The sequence below is a fragment of the Pinus tabuliformis genome, chromosome 4_1 (genome assembly GCF_031772625.1).
Source record: "Pinus tabuliformis cultivar Carrire ecotype Pingquan chromosome 4_1, CPIR1, whole genome shotgun sequence".
NCBI classification, from domain to species: Eukaryota; Viridiplantae; Streptophyta; class Pinopsida; order Pinales; family Pinaceae; genus Pinus; species Pinus tabuliformis.
This window is the reverse complement of record NC_142303.1, coordinates 300,176,906-300,199,721: the sequence shown is the minus strand read 5'-3', so window position 1 is coordinate 300,199,721 and position 22,816 is coordinate 300,176,906. Positions and strand designations below refer to the sequence as shown.

The 22,816-nt window shown below is 35.7% G+C and overlaps 1 protein-coding gene across 1 annotated transcript; it reads right to left on the bottom strand.

The window, feature by feature from the left end:
* Positions 1–21,630: 21,630 nt before the first annotated feature.
* LOC149175473 (uncharacterized) lies at positions 21,631–22,408 on the bottom strand. Its single transcript, XM_089419685.1, has 2 exons — positions 22,186–22,408; positions 21,631–22,016 (listed from the first exon to the last, which is right to left on the bottom strand). Exons 1-2 carry the CDS (start codon positions 22,254–22,256, stop codon positions 21,800–21,802), a joined length of 288 nt encoding a protein of 95 aa, XP_089275811.1. The 5' UTR covers positions 22,257–22,408; the 3' UTR covers positions 21,631–21,799.
* Positions 22,409–22,816: the final 408 nt, after the last annotated feature.

Sequence of the window (22,816 nt, the reverse complement as noted above, 5' to 3'; positions counted from 1 at the left end):
GCTTCTATAAGGAGAATAGGATAGGGTGTATTACTTTTAATTTTCAGGTTATAAGCTATAAAATGCTTCTGGATTTGCTCAATCTTTCTCCATGATTCTCTGGAGATGCTGCAACCCCAAACCTCACAGCCATATAAGATAACAGGAGTGACTAAAGTTTCAAAGAGGAACTTCTTTTTATCCCACATTACGAGGTTTGCTATTTTACAATTATTTTCAAGACCAAAGTAAGCTTTCCACCCCCCATTAATCCTTTTCTCAATGCTATGGTTCCAGTTGAGCTTGTGATGAATATCAATTCCTAGGTACTTGTAAGAATACACTTCCTCCAGGTTATTATTGTCATACATAAAATTAGCGTAAGTGTCCTTCTTGGATTTGATAATCATAACTTTTGTTTTGTCAGTGTTAACAGTCATACCCATGGTAGAGCAGAAATCCTTAAGAAGCCTGAGTTGCTTATTAAGATCAGATGGGCACCTTGCCAAAAGAACAATATCGTCAGCATAAAGAAGAAGGATGATGACTATCCCAGCTAAGATCGTGCCATCACATCCTGCTTCCTCTAAATAGCCTTCGAGCTTATCGATGTAAATGCCAAATAGGGTAGGGGAGAGGGGGCAACCTTGTTTAACTTCGATGTTACACTTAATATCTTTCGACCACCCTTCATTGCTCTTTAGCTTGGCAATTACATTCTCGTATAACCTTATAGTGGCAGCTCTCAACTCGAGAGGAACCTTTAGCTCTTCTAATCTATTCCAAAGGTTGTATCTAGGAACCGTATCGAAAGCCTTTCTAAAGTCCACAAAGCAACAAAATAAATTGGATTTATCATTATGACATTCCTCCGCAATGATCCTAAGCGTAACAAGGTGGTCTGTTGTTGAGTGATGCCTTCTGAAACCTACTTGGCCTTTAGCCCGCTTACCTTCACTTTCAAGCCATATTCTTAACTTCTTTTCCAAAATACTACCATATAACTTGGCTAAGAGAGGGCTGATCATAATTGTTCGATAATTAGAGGGGTTATTTGTATCCCCACTTTTAAAAATAGGGATAATGAGGCTCTCAGTCCAAGGTTTAGGGAACCCTTGCTTGACTGCTTGATTGAAAAGCTTGTGGATGTGGGGGATGAGGACAGGACCTCCAATTTTTAAGATTTCTGCTTGGTAACCTTCAATGTCCTTAGCTTTCCCATTAGCGAGGCGATTAACACCAAACTTAATGTCTTCTAAAGAGAAAACTTCTTTCGTTGTGAGAAGGGTTTCCAAATTATCCATGACATTTGGAGATTCATAAATCTTTTTAAGATAGGAATTCCAATCGTGAAGAGCAATTTTATTATTATCCTTAGTCTTCCTAGTTAGAATCTGCCTCCAAAATTTCTTAGGAGCTACCTTAGAGAGGTGTAAGAGATTCTTCTGTCTTTGACGAATGTACTGCCTCTTTTTCCTTTTAGTTAGGGCTTTGTATATTTTTATCTTGTCCATTTTAAGAGATTCATCAACAGCTTCCTTAATTGCTCTCCTTGCACTTTTACAATCTTTGTCATACCATGGATTGGTTTTGCTATTTCTTTTATTATTTGAAATTTCAATTGAGAACTTGTTAATAGAATATGAGAGGGTTGTAGTAAAATTATGATAGAGGTCTTCTATGTTGTCTATATTAGATAAAGGAAGCGAATTAGTTTTTAATTCATTTAGAAAGAGATCATTTTTATTTCTATCCAATATTAAGTTCTTTTGGCTATAAGTATTATTTTCTATGGGAACTCTATGCATGACAAAATTGAGAGTTATAAGTAAAGGCCTATGATCAGAGTCAGGTTCGTGGTCGTTTAAGATGTCAAAATTTATTATTTCGTTGTATAATGGGAGATCGGAAATAACGTAGTCTACCATGCTACTACCAAGTCCATGGATGCAGGTCATCTTGTTGGAATTGGGCCACTTCTTTAGATCGTTGCAAATTATGAGATCCTAAGCACTACAGAGCTTGACTAGCTCTGACCCAAACAAAATTTCCCCGAGATCTTCAGAGCTCCTTTTGTACCTGCTAGCCAGAGTAGGGTCTTCATCTAACCAAAGAGGATTAGGGTTGGAATGATTGCGTAGAATAATAGCTTGGTTGTTTGAAGTTCGAGCATTAAAGTCACCTATTAAAAGGATATTACCGTCATTCCTTAGGCTAGAAATATCATTCTCTAAACCATTGTAAGGGTTAGTTTTATCTAGATTCTTCTTCTTATAGAAGTTAGAATTAATGGGGGGAAAATAACATATTGCTATGTAGGACTTTTTATTATTAATGTCTTTGATCTCTATCCAACTATATTGGTTGTGAGGGTTGTTTTTGTAAATCCTAACATGGGGGGAGATGTTCTTCTTAATGTAACAAGCTATTCTCCCAATGCCTCTACGGGAGGATCGCTTGTTCCAGGTAGACCATAGCGTAAAGCCATCTATGTTAGGGACCTTAGATTCTTCGTGCTCCCAAGTTTCAACAAGCAAAATAATATCAACATCATTTGAAATCCAACTTAGCTTGGGGCCTTTGTTCCATGGGAAGCCCCGACAATTCCAAGAAAGGATCTAGAGCATGTTTAATTGCTATTGATTACTATCTTTTTGGTTTCTATCTTGAATAAAGGCTTTTCTATTTCTGATTATTGCCCATTTTCCCTCCTTTCTAGCTTCTTTTACCTTTTGAACCTCCTTTCTTAATTCTGCTTGATCTTCTGGAATGAGATCTTCATTTATGAATATTCCCGTTCCTTTTAGACTTGAGGTTTTACTAAGTATGTCGTGCTTATGATTAGTGGAGCTCACCTTTATGCGGATTAGTCTTCCTTTATTCTCGGTTAATTTCCCCAACCTCGTTGCTTCTGTGAGACACAATGTTTCAATTTGTAATCTATTATGTAGTTCTGTCTGGGCTAAGGCTAAAGTATCCTCATCTACTTCCTCTTTTAAACCGAATATTATAAGGTTTAAGGCCCTTTTGTTACGTTCGTGGTCTAATTCTATTAATTTTTTCATTTCATCTTTAATTGGTTTGATATCTAACTTATCTACCACATTATTTAGGGTGAGGCGGCTATTAACTTTTTCTTCTAGTTCTTTAATCATGTCTTTCATTTTAAGACTCTCTAAAGTATCAGCATCTCCTTGCTGGGATGGTTGGTTAGTATCTTGGTTTTGTTTTTCTATAACCTGCAGTCTAGTCTCCATTGCCTCCATTTTATTCTCTAGTAGTTCTATTTTATTTTCTATTTGTTTTTGGATCGTGTCTTCAAGAGATGCAAATTTATTTTCCAGCATGGCTTCTAACTCTTTTTGTAGCTTGGCTTCTCTTTCTTCTCTACGTTTCTCTAAAGACTCTATATACTCATAAAGGCCTTGTAGAGTAACTGTACTAGGTCTTCCCTTGGTAATCTTTGGTAACTGTGGTGAAATATTCATACTTGAAATTATATGAGCAAATATGTATTAGAAAAAGAAAAAGATGAGGAATGTGTGCACCTGATATCAGCAAACCTGACTGCAGATTGCCCGTCTGCCCTTGGTAATCTTTGGTAACTGACTGCAGATCGCCCGTGCCCACGCAGCCCGCAAACTGAAGAATATATGCGAAGAATATATAGAGTACGTTTTTAATTCTTTTAATGAGCCTTAGAAATCAAGAATATATAAAGTACGTGTTTAACTCTTTCACCGAGCCTCAGAACTCTTTCACCGAAGTATATATAGAGTACGTGTTTAACTTTTTCATCGAGCCTCAGAACTCTTTCACCGAAGAATATATGCGAAGAATATATAGAGTAAGAATATATGCCAAGAATATATAGAGTATGTTTTTAACTCTTTCACCGAGCCTCAGAACACTTTCACCAAAGAATATATAGAGTATGTTTTTAACTCTTTCACCGAGCCTCAAAACTCTTTCACCAAAGAATATATGCGAAGAATATAATATGTGTTTAACCATTAATAAAATATATTAACATTATTTATAATATAATATTAATGTCATGAATATATATATATATATGTAAATGTAATATATATACTAATATATTATCATATTATTATTATTAGTTATATTAGTTATAGCATACTATTAATTTAATGATAATGAAGTGTTAAATAATGGAGTTATAGCATAATATTAATCTAATGATAATGTAGATGTAAATAATATATTAATATATTATAGATAAAGAAAGTTTGTAAAGAACTATATCATGTAATTTATATTATAACGAATTAGTATAAAAGTATTTATTAATTAATAATAATATAAAAGTATTTATTAATTAATAATAATATAGTACCTAGTACCTTTGATGGATGAGTAAATATGTTAATAGATTATTGTATGGTAAATTATGACAATAAATTAGCATATTAATATTAATAAATGTTAATATATTATTGTTATAAATATCTTATTCTAATAGGTCTATTTATAATTAAGCTAATAAATTGATATATTCGAATTAATGGATTAGGTTAATCAATTAATTGTATAAATTAATGTAAAATGATAAGAACTTAAGTATGGGAGTACTAATACTATTGTATAATATAATAATGATGATGATGTAATATTATTATTATTATTATTATAAAGGAGGGAATAAACAGAGGAAAAAATAAAAAAGAGGAAGGAATAGGGAAGAAGGGGGAGGAGCGGGTCAGATTGAAAAAGTGGGGGAGAAGACTAAGGTCATAGGGGAGGGGATGAGAGGACAATATGAGGGCTACAAAGTGGAATATGTTGAAAATGCAACAAGAAAATCCCAATTTAATTTGTCCTTGAATTAAATTGGGAATTAAATTGTAATTCCACATCTCATGACAACTTATAATAGTTAACTAAGTTAATATGACTTAGTTAGCTCAATTAATTCGAGTTGAGGGTCTAACTAGAGTCATGTAGAGTGTTTCCTACAATTAGAAGCACTAGTTGAGTTTATTTTGAGTTGTAATTATTTAATTCAGTCCAACTAAGTTAAAGTCAATTAAACTAGTTCTAAATGATGGAGGAATTAGTGGGAGATCCAATAGTGAGGTGTAACCTGTAGCAATGTGGTGTAACTTATTATAGCAGGGTGTAACTTACTGTAGTGGGGTGTGCCCTACTCTAGTGGGGTGTGACCTACTGTAGTGGGGTGTAACTTACTATAGGGGGGTGTAACCTATAGTAGTCGGGTGTAACCTGTAGTGATCAGTAAACTGAAGATTCACTCATAATTAACTCATGTGTGTCAGATCAGAGAAAGGCCCGGTTGAGATTGGAGTTCAGGGACAATGTACTATCAGTTGTATAATCATGTGAATTATACAGGTGGTGCATGGAATCAAAGGAGGGCTTATGAGGATTGTGCAATTCATAAGGGAACAACGTAAGGAAATAAGGACTTGGGAAAGAAATAATTTGGCTTAGTATTGGCTTGAGTTTGTCTAGGAACTAGTGATATAGATAGAGATAGTGTAGAGGTTGCTCGGGTTTGAGTAAAGTATTGTAATTTTCTCATATTTTCTGATTAATGCAATATACAGATAGGAGGGGTTTTTAGCTGTGTCTTTCCCTAGAAAATCATTGTGTTATGTGTGATTTAATTCTTTCTCTTATATGCTTCATTATTTAATTTATCATTTATTGTTTCCATTGATGAGTAGAGTAGATTCAGGTCAATTGTTTTAGTATATTACAATTTTCATTTTGAATCTACAAGCAATTTCTACATGGTATAAGTGCTAGATTTGTAGAAATTTATACATGGTATCATAGATGAAATCACTATAGAAGAGGAGAATACAAGTTTTTCTTTTGCAGGAGAATTCAAATTTGCAGTATCAAACTTTAGAGCCAGTAGGATTTCATTCTACGGTTTGAGACTTGAATATGCTCTTGAGGGTAGTTCGAACAATATTGTTTGGAAGGACTGGATGGAGGTAGTGTTGGAAGACAACAGGCTTAAGGAATTCATAGACAAAGATATTCCTAAGTTAGCCGATGCTAAGGATTTGGAAGAGTGGAGAAAATGTGTGGAAAATGTGAGAATTATTATCCTATAAGGAGTTCAAGATCATATTGTCTCGAACCTCCATGGTAAGGAGACTCCATTTGCAATGTGGAAGGCCTTGACAGACTTGTTTCAAAACAACAATGAGCACAGGAAGCTGGCACTGAAGGATAAGCTCAGAAATATCAAGAGGGAGAAGGGCGAATCTATACTGAAGTGCTTGACCAAGTTCACCCAATGTCGGGATGAGCTTGGAAGTGTCAGTGTCACAGTTACTAAAGACAATATAGTGAGCCTAACACTTCTAGGTCTTCCCAAGACCTGACACATCTACCATGAATCAATTGATGGGAGGGAGAAGATACCAGAGTGGGAGCGGTTGTGGTTCGACTTGGTACAAGAAGAGATTGGACGGAACACCAGAGATGGATCATAATCCAAGCATGATGTTGAGAAGAAATTTGTCTTAGCTGGAAAGGCGAAGAAAGGGAACAAGAAGTCATCCCATTCCAAATCAGATTCCAGTAAGGGCATGTTGTAGGCTTGAAATTATCTGCCTCAACCTTTTATAAGGGAGACCACCCAGTCAAGAACTTAAAGCAACTTATTTTTCATTGAAATGGTGGTTCCAACTGGTTAAACTAGGTCCAATTACCTTCTCTCTATCTCCACTGGCTTAAAGTATTCCCTTTACTTACCAATATATAAGAGACATCAGATCAACCCTCTTGCTTAGCTAAGGCAAGAAAGTGATCCTTAGGATGATCTGGGACTTAGCCAAGCCACAACTAAAGTTTTCCTCTTTGATAAGAGGACTTCTAGAAATGTAATGATTAATATAAATGCAAACTAATCCTAGAATGCAAGCAAAAGGAAAGAAATCCTAAGCCTATCTTGATTAGGAAGATGTAGATCTAACCCAACCGAGAGCAAAGTAATTAAATGATTGGGATTTTAACATGTCTGGCTTAAGATGAATATATAGCTAATGAAATAGTTCAATTAACTAATATTATAATTACCAAATATGCTTTTCAGAGATCTATCAACAATGAATGATGAACCAATAACATTAGGAAGTAGTTCACATAATGCCAATGGAAATTAAATCAGAATTAGATGACATATTTATGAGTAAATAGTTACTCAGAAATATGATTTAAGCATGAGAGCATAAGAAGAAATTGACAACAGATCTATTAAGTTAATTGAACTAGATAGTTAATTCAAAAAGACATTCATCTTCACATTAAACAATAGTGCTCAACGTGAAAGAAATTTCCACAAATTTGCCATTAAAAAATATAAAATTTGCATTAAAAATAATAGTATTTAAAATACAAACAGATTTAAACTTGGTCTCTTGCTCTATTTCTTGAATTGATCTCCAACAATCTTTCTCAAAGCATAAACTATGCTGCTAAAAGCAAAAGCTATAGTAGTGCAAATTTTGCCTCTCATACACAGTTCAGAATGGAAAAATACAAATCCCAATAATTCTACAGTATTTCTTTATGTTTCCTTTCTTTCTACATTTCCAGCACATTATCCCCGATCTAGACTTGGATCTGCCTTTCCTTGATTTACTGTGATATCCTGAGCTCTTTCCTCTTTCCATTTTTCTTCCCCTAGACTCTGCACTCAAAGCATTACCTGATGTCTCACCAGACCTTTTCCGTCGCATTTCCTCACTAAGGATTGCACCAATAACATCATCAAACTTTAAAGTACTAGATCCAGAGACAGAGTTACTAATGGCCATAACTAAGCCATTCCAACTTTCTGGCAATGAGCACAGAAATAACAGAGCCCTAACTTCATCATCAAAATTTACCCCTACAGAACTTAACTGACTTGTAATTGTATTAAAATCATTTAAATGGTCTACAACAGATCCACCTTCTGACATCTTCATATTAAATAAACACTTTATAAGAAATACCTTATTTGAGGCTAAGGTTTTTCATATAGTTTGGCTAATGCCGACATTAAACCCTGAGTTTTCGTTTCCTTTGAAATATTAAATGCTACCGACACTGCTAGGCACAACCGTATTGTTCCAAGTGCCTTTCTGTCGAGAATATCCCATTCTGTGTCTGTCATACTCATCGTCTTCTTTGTCTTTCCACTCAATAGTAGGTACAAATCTCTCTAATACAGATAATCTTCCATCTACATCTTCCATAGCTGGTAGTTTTGGCCGTTGAATTTTTAGACCCTAAACCTACCATCTTCCACCATTGCTCCCACTTGAACCAGGAACCCTTCTCTGCTATGAGTTTATCAGCCAAATAGACCTTCGGCTCTGATACCAGTTGTTAGAAAATTATATATTACAGAACAATGGAACACATAAAATATTGCAGAAATATAAACACAAAAAACGCATAAAACAAGAGAGACACAGATATACGTGGTTCACCCAGTTTAGGCTACATCCACGGAGAAACAACCAATCCTTCTTGTATTATATTATCCAGCAAACTGAAGAGATAAAACCTACAATAGATCCATTGTAACACCCTCTTTGCTCTCAATCTCCTCTCTCTTCCTCACTCAGAATAAAGATATACATAGATGCAATACAATTCCCTCATATATAGTGAGGGGTTGCCTTCTAGGGCAAAAAACCCTAAATTAAACATAACTTCTACCATCAGATCATCTGCCTAATGAACGACCCAGATTGACTAGAAATTACTAGACTTTTACAAGGTAATTTTACATCTATTTTTAGCTTCAGGGGCGCTGCGCCCCCCCCCCCGCACCCCCCCTCGTGGAGGGGTGTATAGTCTTCTTGGGGTATACATCCGACTGAAACCTTTGAATACAGAAGATAATCAGGCTCCACACCCAATATGTGTGTGTTTAAAACTTCCATTGAGCCTCATGAATTGTTAAGAAGGGTTAGGTTGTGACCTAGTGTATGAGCGAGTCAACAAATAACATGTGGTTTATGTCAACCACGTGAGCACCACGTGGCATGCTCGATGTCATGGAATTATTTAATTGGCCATGACTTCAATTGGCCATATATGTTGATCTAAGAGTCGGATTGGGACAAATTTTATATTGTTGGAATCGTCTCGATGAGGAACGTGTTGGCATCGTTTGTTTTGAGTTTCAAAAGGGTAGAAGAAAGTGAAACATTTAGACCCCATTTCCATAATGCGACTTTGAGAGTCATGTCATCATAGTAACTTCCTCCTGCTAACCTTAATTTAGGCAGGGAATAGTAGGGGGTATGTTACATTAATGAAGCAATGCATAAAGGCACAAGGTTGAACAACTTCAAGCTTGCCTTGTTCCTCCCAAGAATCGAATAAGACATGACTTATTTTCAAAGAATCAAGTTTGTTTAGGTTTTGAAAGAACAAAATGTGGATGTTGATTAATTAGCCAATTTAACCACATAGGAAAAATATGGGGTGTTAAGGTTTAAAGGCTCTAGAAATTTCAAAGCCCTATCTTAGCATGGTGATTCTCTCTACAATTAGTACATTAAATTTAAGAAGCCACATGTACAACATGAGTTAGTCCCATGTCTTCCATAAATGTGAAGAGACCCTTTATTCATTCATACATGCTTAGGTAGTATAACTTGTGTGCAATTGAGTGTCAAAGGGAAATATCAACCATTGTAAGTGGTGTTGAAAATGGCAACAAGAAATGCTAAAAATAGCATTGCTATAAAAAGTAGTTCGAGTACCAGTGTTGGACATAGCAACAAGGAATGAAAAATGGAAGTGCTAAAAATAACATTGCTATAAATAGAATTTCAGGATGATTCCAATTTTAGTTAGTACATGAACTAAAATTGAGAAGTAAAATTCGAAATTGTTCTTAGTCGCTATTTGATTAAATATTAATTAATTCATCTTGAGTTAATTAGCTGTAGAAAATCAAACATAAAGTCTATGTGAGGACATGCAACATTTTCTCCATTGATTGAGGAATTTATCCATCAGTTAAAGAGATAAGGATGAATTGTAATATTGAGTTGTAATTAGTTAGCTCAGTTAACTGAGTTAAGTCAAGTTAGATTAGTTCCAATAGTTTGTGGAATTAATTGTGAGTTCAGTTAGTTAATGCATGCATGCATGTAACTTCTACACTTCAGATAATTGAATATTCTCTCATAAATAACTCATGCATGTCAGTTCAGTCAAAGACCCAGTTGAGATCAAAGGAAGGGACAATGTACTATCAGATGGAGGATTTTTCCTATATAGGAAACTCATCCATGCAGAAGGAATTATCTCCTTCAGGTTTGTGCAGTTATCTCTGAGCCAAGTGAGCAGCGTGAGGTGGGAATTCACACAAGTGGAAGCACTGGACCCCATGAAAAACTACACAAGGAAATAGGAGGCTTGCAAGGCAGAGGAGAAGGTTTGTGAGAAGCCGTTGATTGTCTATGAGCAACAGTTGGATTGCAGAGAGAGCAGGATAGCTTGTGAGTTGATTTTTTTTGTAATACTAAACATATTTCCACTTGTATGATAATACAGAGATTGGGGTTTTAGGCTGAGGCTTTCCCCGGGTTATTCTTCTGTGTTCATGTGTGATTGAATTCTCTTCATCTGTTATATGTGTTCTAATTGATCTTTCTCATATTCGATTAAGCTTCTGCAAAGTTTGTTGTAGAAGTAGATTTTGTATTTTGCTTTAGTACATTGCATAATCTGTTGATCTACAAGTGAAATTTCTACATGGTATCAGAGCAAAGGTGATCAAAGTGAAGAACAGTATACAAGAAGGGAGAAGTTCGAAGTTTGAGGTTCCTAAATATAGAAATCGAGTTCTTATCACATCTCAATTTCTCCATTGGCATTCAACGGTTTAAGACTCGAGTATGCCCTTGAGGGCAGCTCAAAGTATATAGCCTAGAAGGATTGCATGGAAACAGTATTAGAGGATAACGGTCTAAAGGACTTCATTGATCAAGAAGTCCCCAAGCTGGCAGCGTCTAATGCTACAGAATTGGCGGAATGGAAGAAATGTGTGGCTAGAGCAAGGAGAATCGTCCTAGAGGGAGTTCGAGACCACATTGTCTCGAGCCTCCATGGGAAGGAGACACTGTTTTCGATGTGGAAAACATTGAAATATTTATATCATAACAACAACGATAAGAGGAAGCTGGTGCTGAAAGACAAGCTTCGGAAAATCAAGTGTGAAAAGGGCGACACGATCTCTACATATCTGAACAAGCTCACCACCTGCAGGGATGAGCTTGGAAGTGTAGGGATCACGACAACCGATGATGACATGGTGAGTCTTGCTCTCCTTGGTCTTCCTAAGAGCTGGCATAGCTACCAAGACTCGGTAAATGGAAGAGAGAAACTGCCAGATTGGGAACGATTTTGGTCGGATCTGATGCAGGAGGAGATAAGAAGAAGCACCAGAGATGTTTCTTCATCCAAGGAGGATGAAGAAAATTGTGCCTTAGCGAGTAAGGCAAAGAAAGGGAAGGAGAAGGATTCTCATCCCAAATCGAGTTCTTCCCATGGCGGGAAGAAGTTTGACAAATCGAAAGTGCGATGCTTTCATTGTCATGAGGTGGGTCATTTTGCAACAAATTGTCCATTGAATTAATCCAAGACGAGATCCAAGGAAGGATTTGAAGGTGAGGCATTGGCCTCATAGTTCGAGTTGGATTTCACCCTCTTCGCATGCATGGTTTCATCCATGGTGGGATGTGGTTGGTTTCTTGACAGTGGAGCTTCATTCCACATGATCGGCGATAAGAGTTTGTTCAGTACCTTGGAGGAGAAATATCTCTAGATACTCATAGCGATGGGTAATGATGAAAAGTATAGTGTCTCAGGAGTAGGCACAGTTGTTTTTCATAGGGAGCATGGAGCTCGCATTACCTTGACTGATGTGAAGTATGTGCCAGGATTGAAGAAAAACTTGGTATTGATCGCAATGCTGGAAGAAAAAGGCTATGATGTAATCTTCAGTAAGGCAAAGGTTTTCCTTAGACACATCACCATGATATAGGTGAAGCAAATCAGTTCACGAGTCAAGAACCTGTATGCTCTTGAGGTTCAATATGCATGTAAATCTTTGAGGAGCAAGGCAACTATTGGAGACTTGGTGGTTGAGAGGGAGAGTACATTACCTCTCAACATGCACTACCAAAAGAAGTCTCAGACAATTGTGGAGGAGCCACAATTGGTGAAGCAGCTTTAGGAGGTTGTGGAGCAGCCACAACTGGAGAAGCCAAGAGGAGATTGAGTGGAGGCATCCACTCATGCAGAGACCTCTAGTAGGGGGAAATTTTGAGCCAAGTGGGCAAAGGGATCACATGCATCCATACCTCCAGGTAGGAGGTGGGGCGATGTGGAGTGACAGTCCCAAGAAGGCTGGAATAGGGGCAAGATCATTGAGGTACCCAACCTCTTTTATTAGACCTTGCTATGGAAGCCCCGAAAAGGAGTAGGAGGACTGGCTGATTGGGTAGAGACAGATGCGGATGGAGCGGCAGAGAGAGCTACAGTGCAGGAATCCCAAGACAGTGCAGAGCTAGCAGGCTACAACAATGCGAGAGGCACATGAGTGTTGCACCAGTGCAGGATGGCACAGAGAGGTGTGCAATGATATGAGATGCATGGAGTGTTGTAGTAGCTCAGAGGTCAGAGAGGGAGCACTTGTCAGTGGCAGATGGAGCTTCAACATCAGAGGATGTTTCTAGCCCAACAGAGAGGTCAGTTGGGAGTTTTTTTTGTTTCTAGAGTTGCTGGAGCAATAACACTTGGGAGAAGTGTTGCATGTAGAACATTCCAAAGGTTCAGGATTGGGTTCGAGTTGAATGCCTTTCTTGTTGAGAGGGAGTGTTGAAAATGGCAACAAGAAATGCTAAAAATAGCATTTCTATAAATAGCAGTTCGGGTAATAGTGTTGGACATAGTAACAAGGAACGAAAAATTCAAGTGCTAAAAATAGCATTGCTATAAATAACATTTTGGGATGGATTCCAATTTTAGTTAGTCCCTGAACTAAAATTGAGAAGTAAAATTCGAATTTGTTCTTAGCAGTTGCTTGATTAAATATTAATTAATTCATCTTGAGTTAATTAGTTGTAGAAAATCAAACATGAAGTCTATGTGAGGACATGCAACAATTTCTCCATTGATTGAGGAATTTATCCATCAGTTAAAGAGATAAGGATGAGTTGTAATATTGAATTGTAATTAGTTAGCTCAGTTAACTGAGTTAAGTCCAGTTAAATTAGTTCCAACAGTTTGTGGAATTAATTGTGAGTTCAGTTAGTTAATGCATGCATGCATGTAACTACTGCACTTCAGATAACTGAATATTCTCTCACAAATAACTCATGCATGTCAGTTCAGTCAGAGACCCAGTTGAGATCAAAGGAAGGGACAGTGTACTATCAGTTGGAGCATTTTTCCTATATAGGAAACTCATCCATGTAGAAGGAATTATCTCCTTCAGTTTTGTGCAGTTATTTCTGAGCCAAGTGAGCAGTGTGAGGTGGGAATTCACACAAGTGGAAGCACTAGAACCAAGGAAAAACTGTGCAAGGAAATAGGAGGCTTGGAGGGCAAAGAAGAAGGTTTGTGAGAAGCCTTTGACTGTCTATGAGTAGCAGTTGGATTGCAGAGAGAGTAAGATAGCTTGTGAGCTGATTTTTTTTGTAATACTGAACATATTTCCACTTGTATGATAATACAGAGATTGGGGTTTTAGGCTGAGGCTTTCCCCGGGTTATTCTTCTATGTTCACGTGTGATTGAATTCTCCTCATCTGTTATATGTGTTCTAATTGATCTTGCTCATATTCGATTAAGCTTCCGCAAAGTTTGTTGTAGAAGTAGATCTTGTATTTTGCTTTAGTACATTGCATAATCTGTTGATTTACAGGTGAAATTTCTACATGGTATCAGAGCAAAGGTGATCAAAGTGAAGAACAGTATACAAGAAGGGAGAAGTTCGAAGTTTGAGGTTCCTGAATATAGAAATCGAGTTCTTATCACATCTCAATTTAACCAATGGCGTTCAACGGTTTAAGACTCAAGTATGCCCTTGATGGAAACTCGAATTATATATTCTGGAAGGATTGCATGGAAGCAGTATTAGAGGATAACGATCTAAAGGACTTCATTGATCAAGATGTCCCCAAGCCGGTAACGGCTGATGCTATAGAATTGGCGGAATGGAATAAATGTGTGGCTAGAGCAAGGAAAATCCTCCTGGAGGGAGTTCGAGACCACATTGTCTCGAGCCTCCATGGGAAGGAGACACCATTTTCAACGTGGAAAACATTGAAAGATCTATATCAAAACAACAATGATCAGAGGAAGTTGGTGCTGAAAGACAAGCTTCAGAAAATCAAGTGTGAAAAGGGCGACACGATCTCTACATATCTAAACAAGCTCACCACCTATAGGGATGAGCTTGCAAGTGTAGGGATCACGACAGCCGATGATGACATGGTGAGTCTTACTCTCCTCAGTCTTCCTAAGAGCTGGCATAGCTACCAAGACTCAGCAAATGGAAGAGAGAAACTGCCAGATTGGGAACGACTTTGGTTGGATCTGATGTAGGAGGAGATAAGAAGAAGCACCAGAGACGGTTCTTCGTCCAAGGAGGATGAAGAAAATTGTGCTTTAGCGAGTACGGCAAAGAAAGGGAAGGAGAAGGATTCTCATCCCAAATCGAGTTCTTCCCATGGTGGGAAGAAGTTTGACAAATCGAAAGTGTGATGCTTTCATTGTCATGAGGTGGGCCATTTTGCAACAAATTGTCCATTGAAGAAATTGAAGATGGGATCCAAGAAAGGATCTGAAGGTGAGGCATTGGCCTCACAGTTCTAGTTGGATTTCACCCTTTGCATGCATGGTTTCATCCGTGGTGGGATGTGGTTGGTTTCTTGATAGTGGAGCTTCATTCCACATGACCGACGATAAGAGTTTGTTCAGTACCTTGGAGGAGAAATATCTCCCGATACTCATAGCGATGGGTAATGATGAAAAGTATAGTGTCTTCGGAGTAGGCACAGTTGTTTTTCAAAGGGAGCATGGAGCTCGCATTACCTCGACTGATGTGAAGTATGTGCCAGGACTGAAGAAAAACTTGGTGTCGATCGCAATGCTAGAAGACAAAGGCTATGATGTAGTCTTCAGTAAGGGAAAGGTTTTCCTTAGACACGTCACCACGAGACAAGTGAAGCAGATCAGTTCACGAGTCAAGAACTTGTATGCTCTTGAGGTTCAAGATGCATGTAAAGCCTTGAGGAGCGTTCATTTGTTGGAGACTTGGTGGTTGAGAGGGAGAGTATAGTACCTCTCAACATGTAGTGCCAGAAGAAGTCTCAGACAATTGTGGAGGAGCCACAATTGGTGAAGCAACTTCAGGAGGTTATGGAGCAACCACAACTGGAGAAGCCGAGAGGAGATCAAGTGGAGGCATCCACTCATGCAGATACCTCTAGTAGGGGGAAATTTCGAGCCAAGTGGGTAGAGGAAGCACATGCATCCATACCTCCAGGTAGGAGGTGGGGTGATGTGGAGTGACAGCTCCAAGAAGCCTAGAATAGGGGCAGGATCATTGAGGTACCCAACCTCTTTGATTAGACATTGCTATGGGAGCCCCGACGAGGAGTAGTAGGATTGGATGATTAGGTAGAGAGAGATGCAGATGGAGCAGCAAAGAGAGATACAATGCAGGAATCCCAAGACAGTGCAGAGCTAGCAGGCTGCAACAATGAGAGAGGCACAGGAGTCTTGCACCAATGCAGGATGGCAGAGAGAGGTGTGCAATGGTATGAAATGCATGGAGTGTTGCAGCATCTCAAAGGTTAGAGAGGGATCACTTTTTAGTGATAGATGGAGCTTTAGCATTAGAGGATGTTTCTAGCCCAATAGAGAGGTCAGTTGGGAGTTTTTTTTGTTTCTAGAGTTGCTGGAGCAATAACACTTAGGAGAAGTGTTGCATGTAGAACATTCCAAAGGTTCAGGATTGGGTTTGAGTTGAATGACTTTCTTGTTGAGAGGGAGTGTTGAAAATGGCAACAAGAAATGCTAAAAATAACATTGCTATAAATAACAGTTCGAGTACCAATGTTGGACATAGCAACAAGGAATGAAAAATGGAAGTGCTAAAAATAGCATTGCTATAAATAGCATTTCGGGATGGATTCCAATTTTAATTAGTCCCTGAACTAAAATTGAGAAGTAAAATTCGAATTTGTTCTTAGCAGCTGTTTGATTAAATATTAATTAATTCATCTTGAGTTAATTAGTTGCAGAAAATCAAACATGAAGTCTATGTGAGGACATGCAACAGTTTCTCCATTGATTGAGGAATTTATCCATCAGTTAAAGAGATAAGGATGAGTTGTACTATTGAATTGTAATTAGTTAGCTCAGTTAACTGAGTTAAGTCCAGTTATATTAGTTCCAACCGTTTGTGGAATTAATTGTGAGTTCAGTTAGTTAATGCATGCATTCATGTAATTGATGCACTTTAGATAACCGAATATTCTCTCATAAATAACTCATGCATGTCAGTTCAGTCAGAGACCCAATTGAGATCAAAGGAAGGGACAGTGTACTATCAGTTGGAGGATTTTTCCTATATAGGAAACTCATCCATGTAGAAAGAATTATCTCCTTTAGGTTTGTGCAGTTATTTCTAAGCCAAATGAGCAGTGTGAGGTGGGAATTCACACAAGTGGAAGCACTGGACCCCAGGAAAAACTGCGCAATGAAATAGGAGGCTTGGAGGGCAGAGGAGAAGGTTTGTGAGAAGCCTTTGATTTTCTATGAGCAATAGTTGGATTGCAAAGAGAGCAAGATAGCTTGTGAGTTGATTTTTTTTGTAATACTGAACATATTTCCACTTGTATGATAATACAAAGATTGGGGTTTTAGGCTGAGGCTTTCCCTAGGTTATTCTTTTGTGTTCATGTGTGATTGAATTCTATTTATCTATTATATGTGTTCTAATTGATCTTGCTCATATTCGATTAAGCTTCCGCAAAGTTTGTTGTAGAAGTAGATCTTGCATTTTTCTTTAGTACATTGCATAATCTGTTGATCTACAGGTGAAATTTCTACAAGTGGAATGATGAATTTCAAATGGGATTTTTATAAGGGAAGTGGGTAGCTCTCTAGTGCTCATTCTCTCTCTCTCACTAAGGTCATGTTTTGGTTTTATGTTGGAACTCTACATTTTCTCTTTCTTTCTAATTAGATCATGATATTTGGTTAGGTTTTCTTTCTCAACTTCTGGCTTGTTTTGGTTTCAAATTTATTTGGATTATGGAGATTTCTCTCTTCTATTTTTTGGAATGTTTCTCTTTGGGCTTGGGTAAGATATTTAGCTCAAGATCTCTCTACATTGTGAATCTTGAATTTGTAGAGAGATTTTTTTTTGTATAATTTGGCCCACCCTTTCTGCATGCCTAGTCCTACTTCTCTTTTTTCTATGCACTCTCTCTAAGATAATCATGGAATATCAAGAGGTCAAGATAGTTTTACAGGTGTAGGACAATTTGATTAAGGACAACAGGAATACTCTTGGCACATTCAAAATGAAAATATAGGAACATGAACATCAAATCACCTCACAAAATGCATCTTTTATGGGATTCCTAGCTCGAATTACAAGTAACACAATTAGAATAGCCATGTGCATTTTTAAATAATAGGTGGCAAAAATAGAATGGAATCGTGATTGTCTCTAATAACATTAATTTGGACACTAGAGTGCGAAGGGGAAATTAGGAAAGAAGGTGATTTTTCAACAACTCTTTGAAGCTATGAAATTAGCGGCGTAAAACCATAACACTCTTTGCAAGGAATGGAAGAGGATATTAGTTGCAACATCTTTAAGTTAAATTATGTATTTTAAAGTTTGATTGATATTAGTTAGATTTTATAGGTTCTATACTGATGCCAAATGTTGGGAACCACTTTTAACAATATTTTATGTTATGCTCTCAAGAACAATGTAATTTTGTTGTGGTTTAGCTTAGCTACAAACTTTTTTATTAATACAAAAAGTTTCCCATTGTGAATTAAAATATATAATATAAAAAATACAGAGAAAAAAAATTAGTTTTCAAAATACATTTAAGATAGATGTACATTTATTTATTTAATTGTTATACTTTTTCTATTATTATGGTTAGTATTTTCTATTATTTTAATGGTTGCTTAAAAAATTCAAATATTTAACAAATCATGATAAAATTTCAAATACATAATTATTAAAAATAACAATGCAATGAAATAAAAATATAAATGTCAAAACACGTGCAAAAGTATATTCACCAATAACCTCCTCAAGGCTCACTTGAGGAATAATGATAAACCCTTTCTTAAAATACTTAGATTATCTCAAAAGAATAACATTTTTATTTCATTAACAAATTTCAAAATTACCACTGGAATCTACAATGTTCTAGCCCTAGCTCTCTAGTGGTTCTATATGACTTCAAAATCTAGCTTGTATCCCTTACTCAAACTATATATGAACATATTTACACCAAAAAAAAAAAAAAAAAACCATAGTTCTATAATGGCTCTATATGTCTTCAAAATCTATCATGGTTTCCCTTACTCAATTTACACATGAGCATATTTACACCAAAAAACCATGGATTCCCTTCAATTACTAAGAAACTCCAAGCTTTTATTAATTATCTTACCTCCTAGCATCACTAACTTCCTTTTCATTAATTATGGTGGTTTTTTGAGGAATGAAATTTTAAGGCGCGTGATAATGCTTGGGTTTTGGAATGGATGGCATGCCATAGAGTTTTTAGGGTTCTTAGGGACACTCTTCTTCTTCACGGTTATGGAGTTCTTAAGACCACTCTTCCTCTTCATCGATTGCCTTGATGGGTTAGTGTAAATTGTGTGGGAATTCTTCATCTTATTAATCTACAATATTATGGAATGCAAATTTTGGAGTTTTTTTATGTTCCTATTTAGTGAGCAGACCAATCTTAAATGTTTTATTCCTTCACTAACTATAGCGTTGTCTTTCTATTTGGCTCACGAACATGTATGGGTTGCAGAGTAAAAGGGATGTTGACACCCTCTAACCGTTTTCTGTAGGCGTTAGTGGCGAGCATTCAAGGAGGATGAAAAGCAATTAAAAATAACCTTCATGCAACAGTAAATAAGATTATGGAAAAAAAAAATAAAAAAATATCAATAAATATGTCATTATTTATTATTCATTATCGTAAAAGAATACTTAATTATATTTATATAACAATTCATCAATATTATTAAAATTAACAGAGTGTTTTTTTTGGATTAGGATTTCTAAAATTTTAATTTAATTATCAATAATTATTAAGTGTATGATCGAGATATAATCTCCTTTGAATATTCATACTAATACATAAATTAATGGTTAAGATTTATCTCTAAAGTAATTATGTTTTTTTTTATTTTTTTAATTAAATTAATTAATTAAAAAAAATTCATATAAACAAATATCATATAAAACAAATAATAATTTTTTAGACATGTGATATTGAAAAGCTATAACGTTAAAGCATACTATTAAAATATATTTAAATTAAAAATCTCCACATGTTAATCACAAATACATATTATATACCTGTCTGAGTTTGTTGATGGATGTCATAGTCCATCAACAGGCCAATTCTAACGAAACTATGACACTAACACCGCCCAGCAAGACACCAACTTGAACTATGCCACTAAAACCGCCCAGCAAGACACCAACTTGAACTATGCCACTAAAACCGCTGGAGCATAAATGAAAAAAATGTCACTTTCGCTCGAGACACTCTCCACTTTCTACCTAAAGCATCTCTTCATTCCACTCCGCTCAATGATCCGTCACTTCAGCTTTCCTCACATGAACCTTGTGACAACTCCCAAAATTAGAAACAAGTCTACCAGCTTTTTCATCTTATATTTAATTGTTTTTAAGACTGCATAATATATAAATCTTTTTGGAAAAAGAATTATGTCGTCTTTATTTATAATTATAATTGCCATTTTTCAGAAAATATCTGATTCTGAATCCTTATTATTATCATGGAAGAGAATTTACAATTTTGTACTAAACTCGATAATTATAATAGCCACAAATCCGTCCGTGTGGGAAAAAAATTAGAAAATCCACAGTCCAAAATAAAAATCTGGAGAAGTGAAAATGCAGCTCTTCTTTTTACAAGAAAAGCGAAATCCCCTCGAAAGTCCAAACATCGCGTGTAGATTTTTTAAAGATGCCTGCTTTAATGTGGGAATAAAAATGATTTACTTTATATTAATGGTTTGGAATCTCATAATAAAAAAGTTATTCTTTTGTTAAATTAAACTAAAAAATAATAAAGATGATAAATGTTTAGTCATAAAAATAAAAAAATTAATAAAATATTATATTGTTAAATTTCATCACAAATATAATTAATTAATATGGTTTATATTAACATATATACATTTTAATATATATGTTTATTTTTTATATATATTTATGTGTTATATATATATATTAAAATAGTCATGACAAAAAAATTAAAATTCATGAAAACGAAAATAATAGAAAAAAAAGTTAAATAAAAAATAAATAAAATTAAAAGCAAAAAATTAATAACTAATAGAAACGGGAAGTTACTAAACAACCATAATAAGATCTCTTTTCTTTGGTGATGGCAACCACCATTTGTGGCTGCGATCAGTGAATGCAAGCTGACTCATCACCCATAACCAATTGGTGGTACTTAAGGGGGCAGACTTAACCTATTTCTTAAGTCCAAAAAAATCGAGCAAAAATCAAACTCTTAACCAAACAAAAACAGTTTTAGAGCAAATGTAAATAATAATAAAAAATAATTATAAAAATTTTAAACTATAAATAAACCTTAAAAAGTTTTGAAAAAAAAAATTCAGTACAAAAAAAATAAAACTCCATTTATAAATAAATCTATAAAAATAAATAAAAACAACCTAAATGAATAAATTAGAAAGATCTATTTTAATCAAATAAACACATAAAAAATATTTTAATTTAAATAAAAAATAAAAAATATTTTAATTTAAATAAATTAAAAAAAAAAAAACTTGAATTTAACGAGCAAAGCTCCATCTACACTTGAATTTAAGAAAATAAATAATTAATCAAATAAACACATAAAAAAATATTTTAATTTACATATAAAAAAAAAAAAAAATTAAAAACTTATGTTATTTCTTTTCACAAATTAAACCACCAAAGCTCTATCTACACTTGAATTTAAGAAAATAAATAAAAATAAATACATCAGCGAAAATCCATTTAAAAAATCCATTAGAATAAAACAAACCTGTAGACACTCAACATCAATATTCTTCATCTCATATTTTATTTTCAGGTGTAATTATTAGAAAATATTCCTTTTCTAGGATTTTTTTTTTCTCTAAAATCCAATACAAAAATTTAAAATGAATAAGATTAAATTAATTTTTTTAATCTGCAATTAACCAAGGAAGCCATTTCCTCTAGTAATCTAAGCCTGTATGCTCAGTGAATAAATAATGAATAAAGAATAGTATCGGTGAAAGTATAGGTGAAATCATACCAACCCTGGTGATAAACTGAAGGTAGTGAGCAAAGAAATATATTTATTAATCTAGAAAATGTTTACAGTCGCAGGCGCTGCGAGCAAGTGTGAGAAATCTCAGATGTTCCTTGCCCCATCTTACAGCCAGTCTTCTTACGGCAGCGCTATGCCTGATGTTAATACTAAGCTATTCTTATAATGTCTATTTATCTACTTTCTGGAGGAGAGGAGCTTCTGCCTCTGCACTGCAATGTCCGTCTCGCCGAAGTGATCCTCCGGAATCCAGTCCCCAGTGGCCGGATCCCTCATCCAGAACGCTCTTCTCTTTGTATTCCCTCCGCCTCCGCCTGCCTTACTCCCTTCTGGAAACTCCCGTGCCGCTACTCCGCGTGATCTCATCGCTTCGGCCGCCGCTGCCATATATTGACTGCAAAATCAAAACAACATACAATAGCTAAATCTCATTTCTTTGTGTTTATGCACTCTACAAAACCCTAAAGGTACGGCCCTAATCTCACCAAACAGAAGCTTTATTTAAAAAAGAATGCAATATAGGTTCATTTTTGTTTTTCCCAAGAGAATCTGGAAGTGCATACCGAGAGTGAAAATTTTTGATGTCAGACAGCAGAGAAGACAATCTGTGCACAGATAGAAGCCGCTTTGCCATGATGAAAACAGGGCAAAAGCAATGAATCTCCTGGAGAAAAATCGGAGAGAAGAGGAGGGGATGAGAATCGAACACGAACGGGCGAGGTGAATGAGCCAAGGTTCCTCTTCACCGATTTGGGGGAGAGATGATTTGCCTGCCTCCACGCCCCCTTTTAAACTTGATTCTTTGGCCATACCCAACCACAGTCAATTACGTCAAAAGTAACATCAGTAGATTACCGCTATCATTATCGAGTAACCTTCAAATTTTGGTTTTAATTTCGTTATGGTTCTAAACTAAATTTCTGATGTACCTGTTACAGTTAGTCGACTTTACTGAAGGGTATTTATGAAATCCAACATGCATGAACATTGCCAACAATATCGTGAGGTGCGAAGACTTTTTTTTATTAATTTGTGTGCTTTATATTCTCATAAATTCATGGGATGTGGGTTTTATTACTTTTCTCTTCCCACATCAATTTCACATCAATAAATAATATTAAATTTAATTTATTATAAATAATATTGATTAAATTAAAAAATATTTATTTTAATTTTAAAATATTATTTTAAATA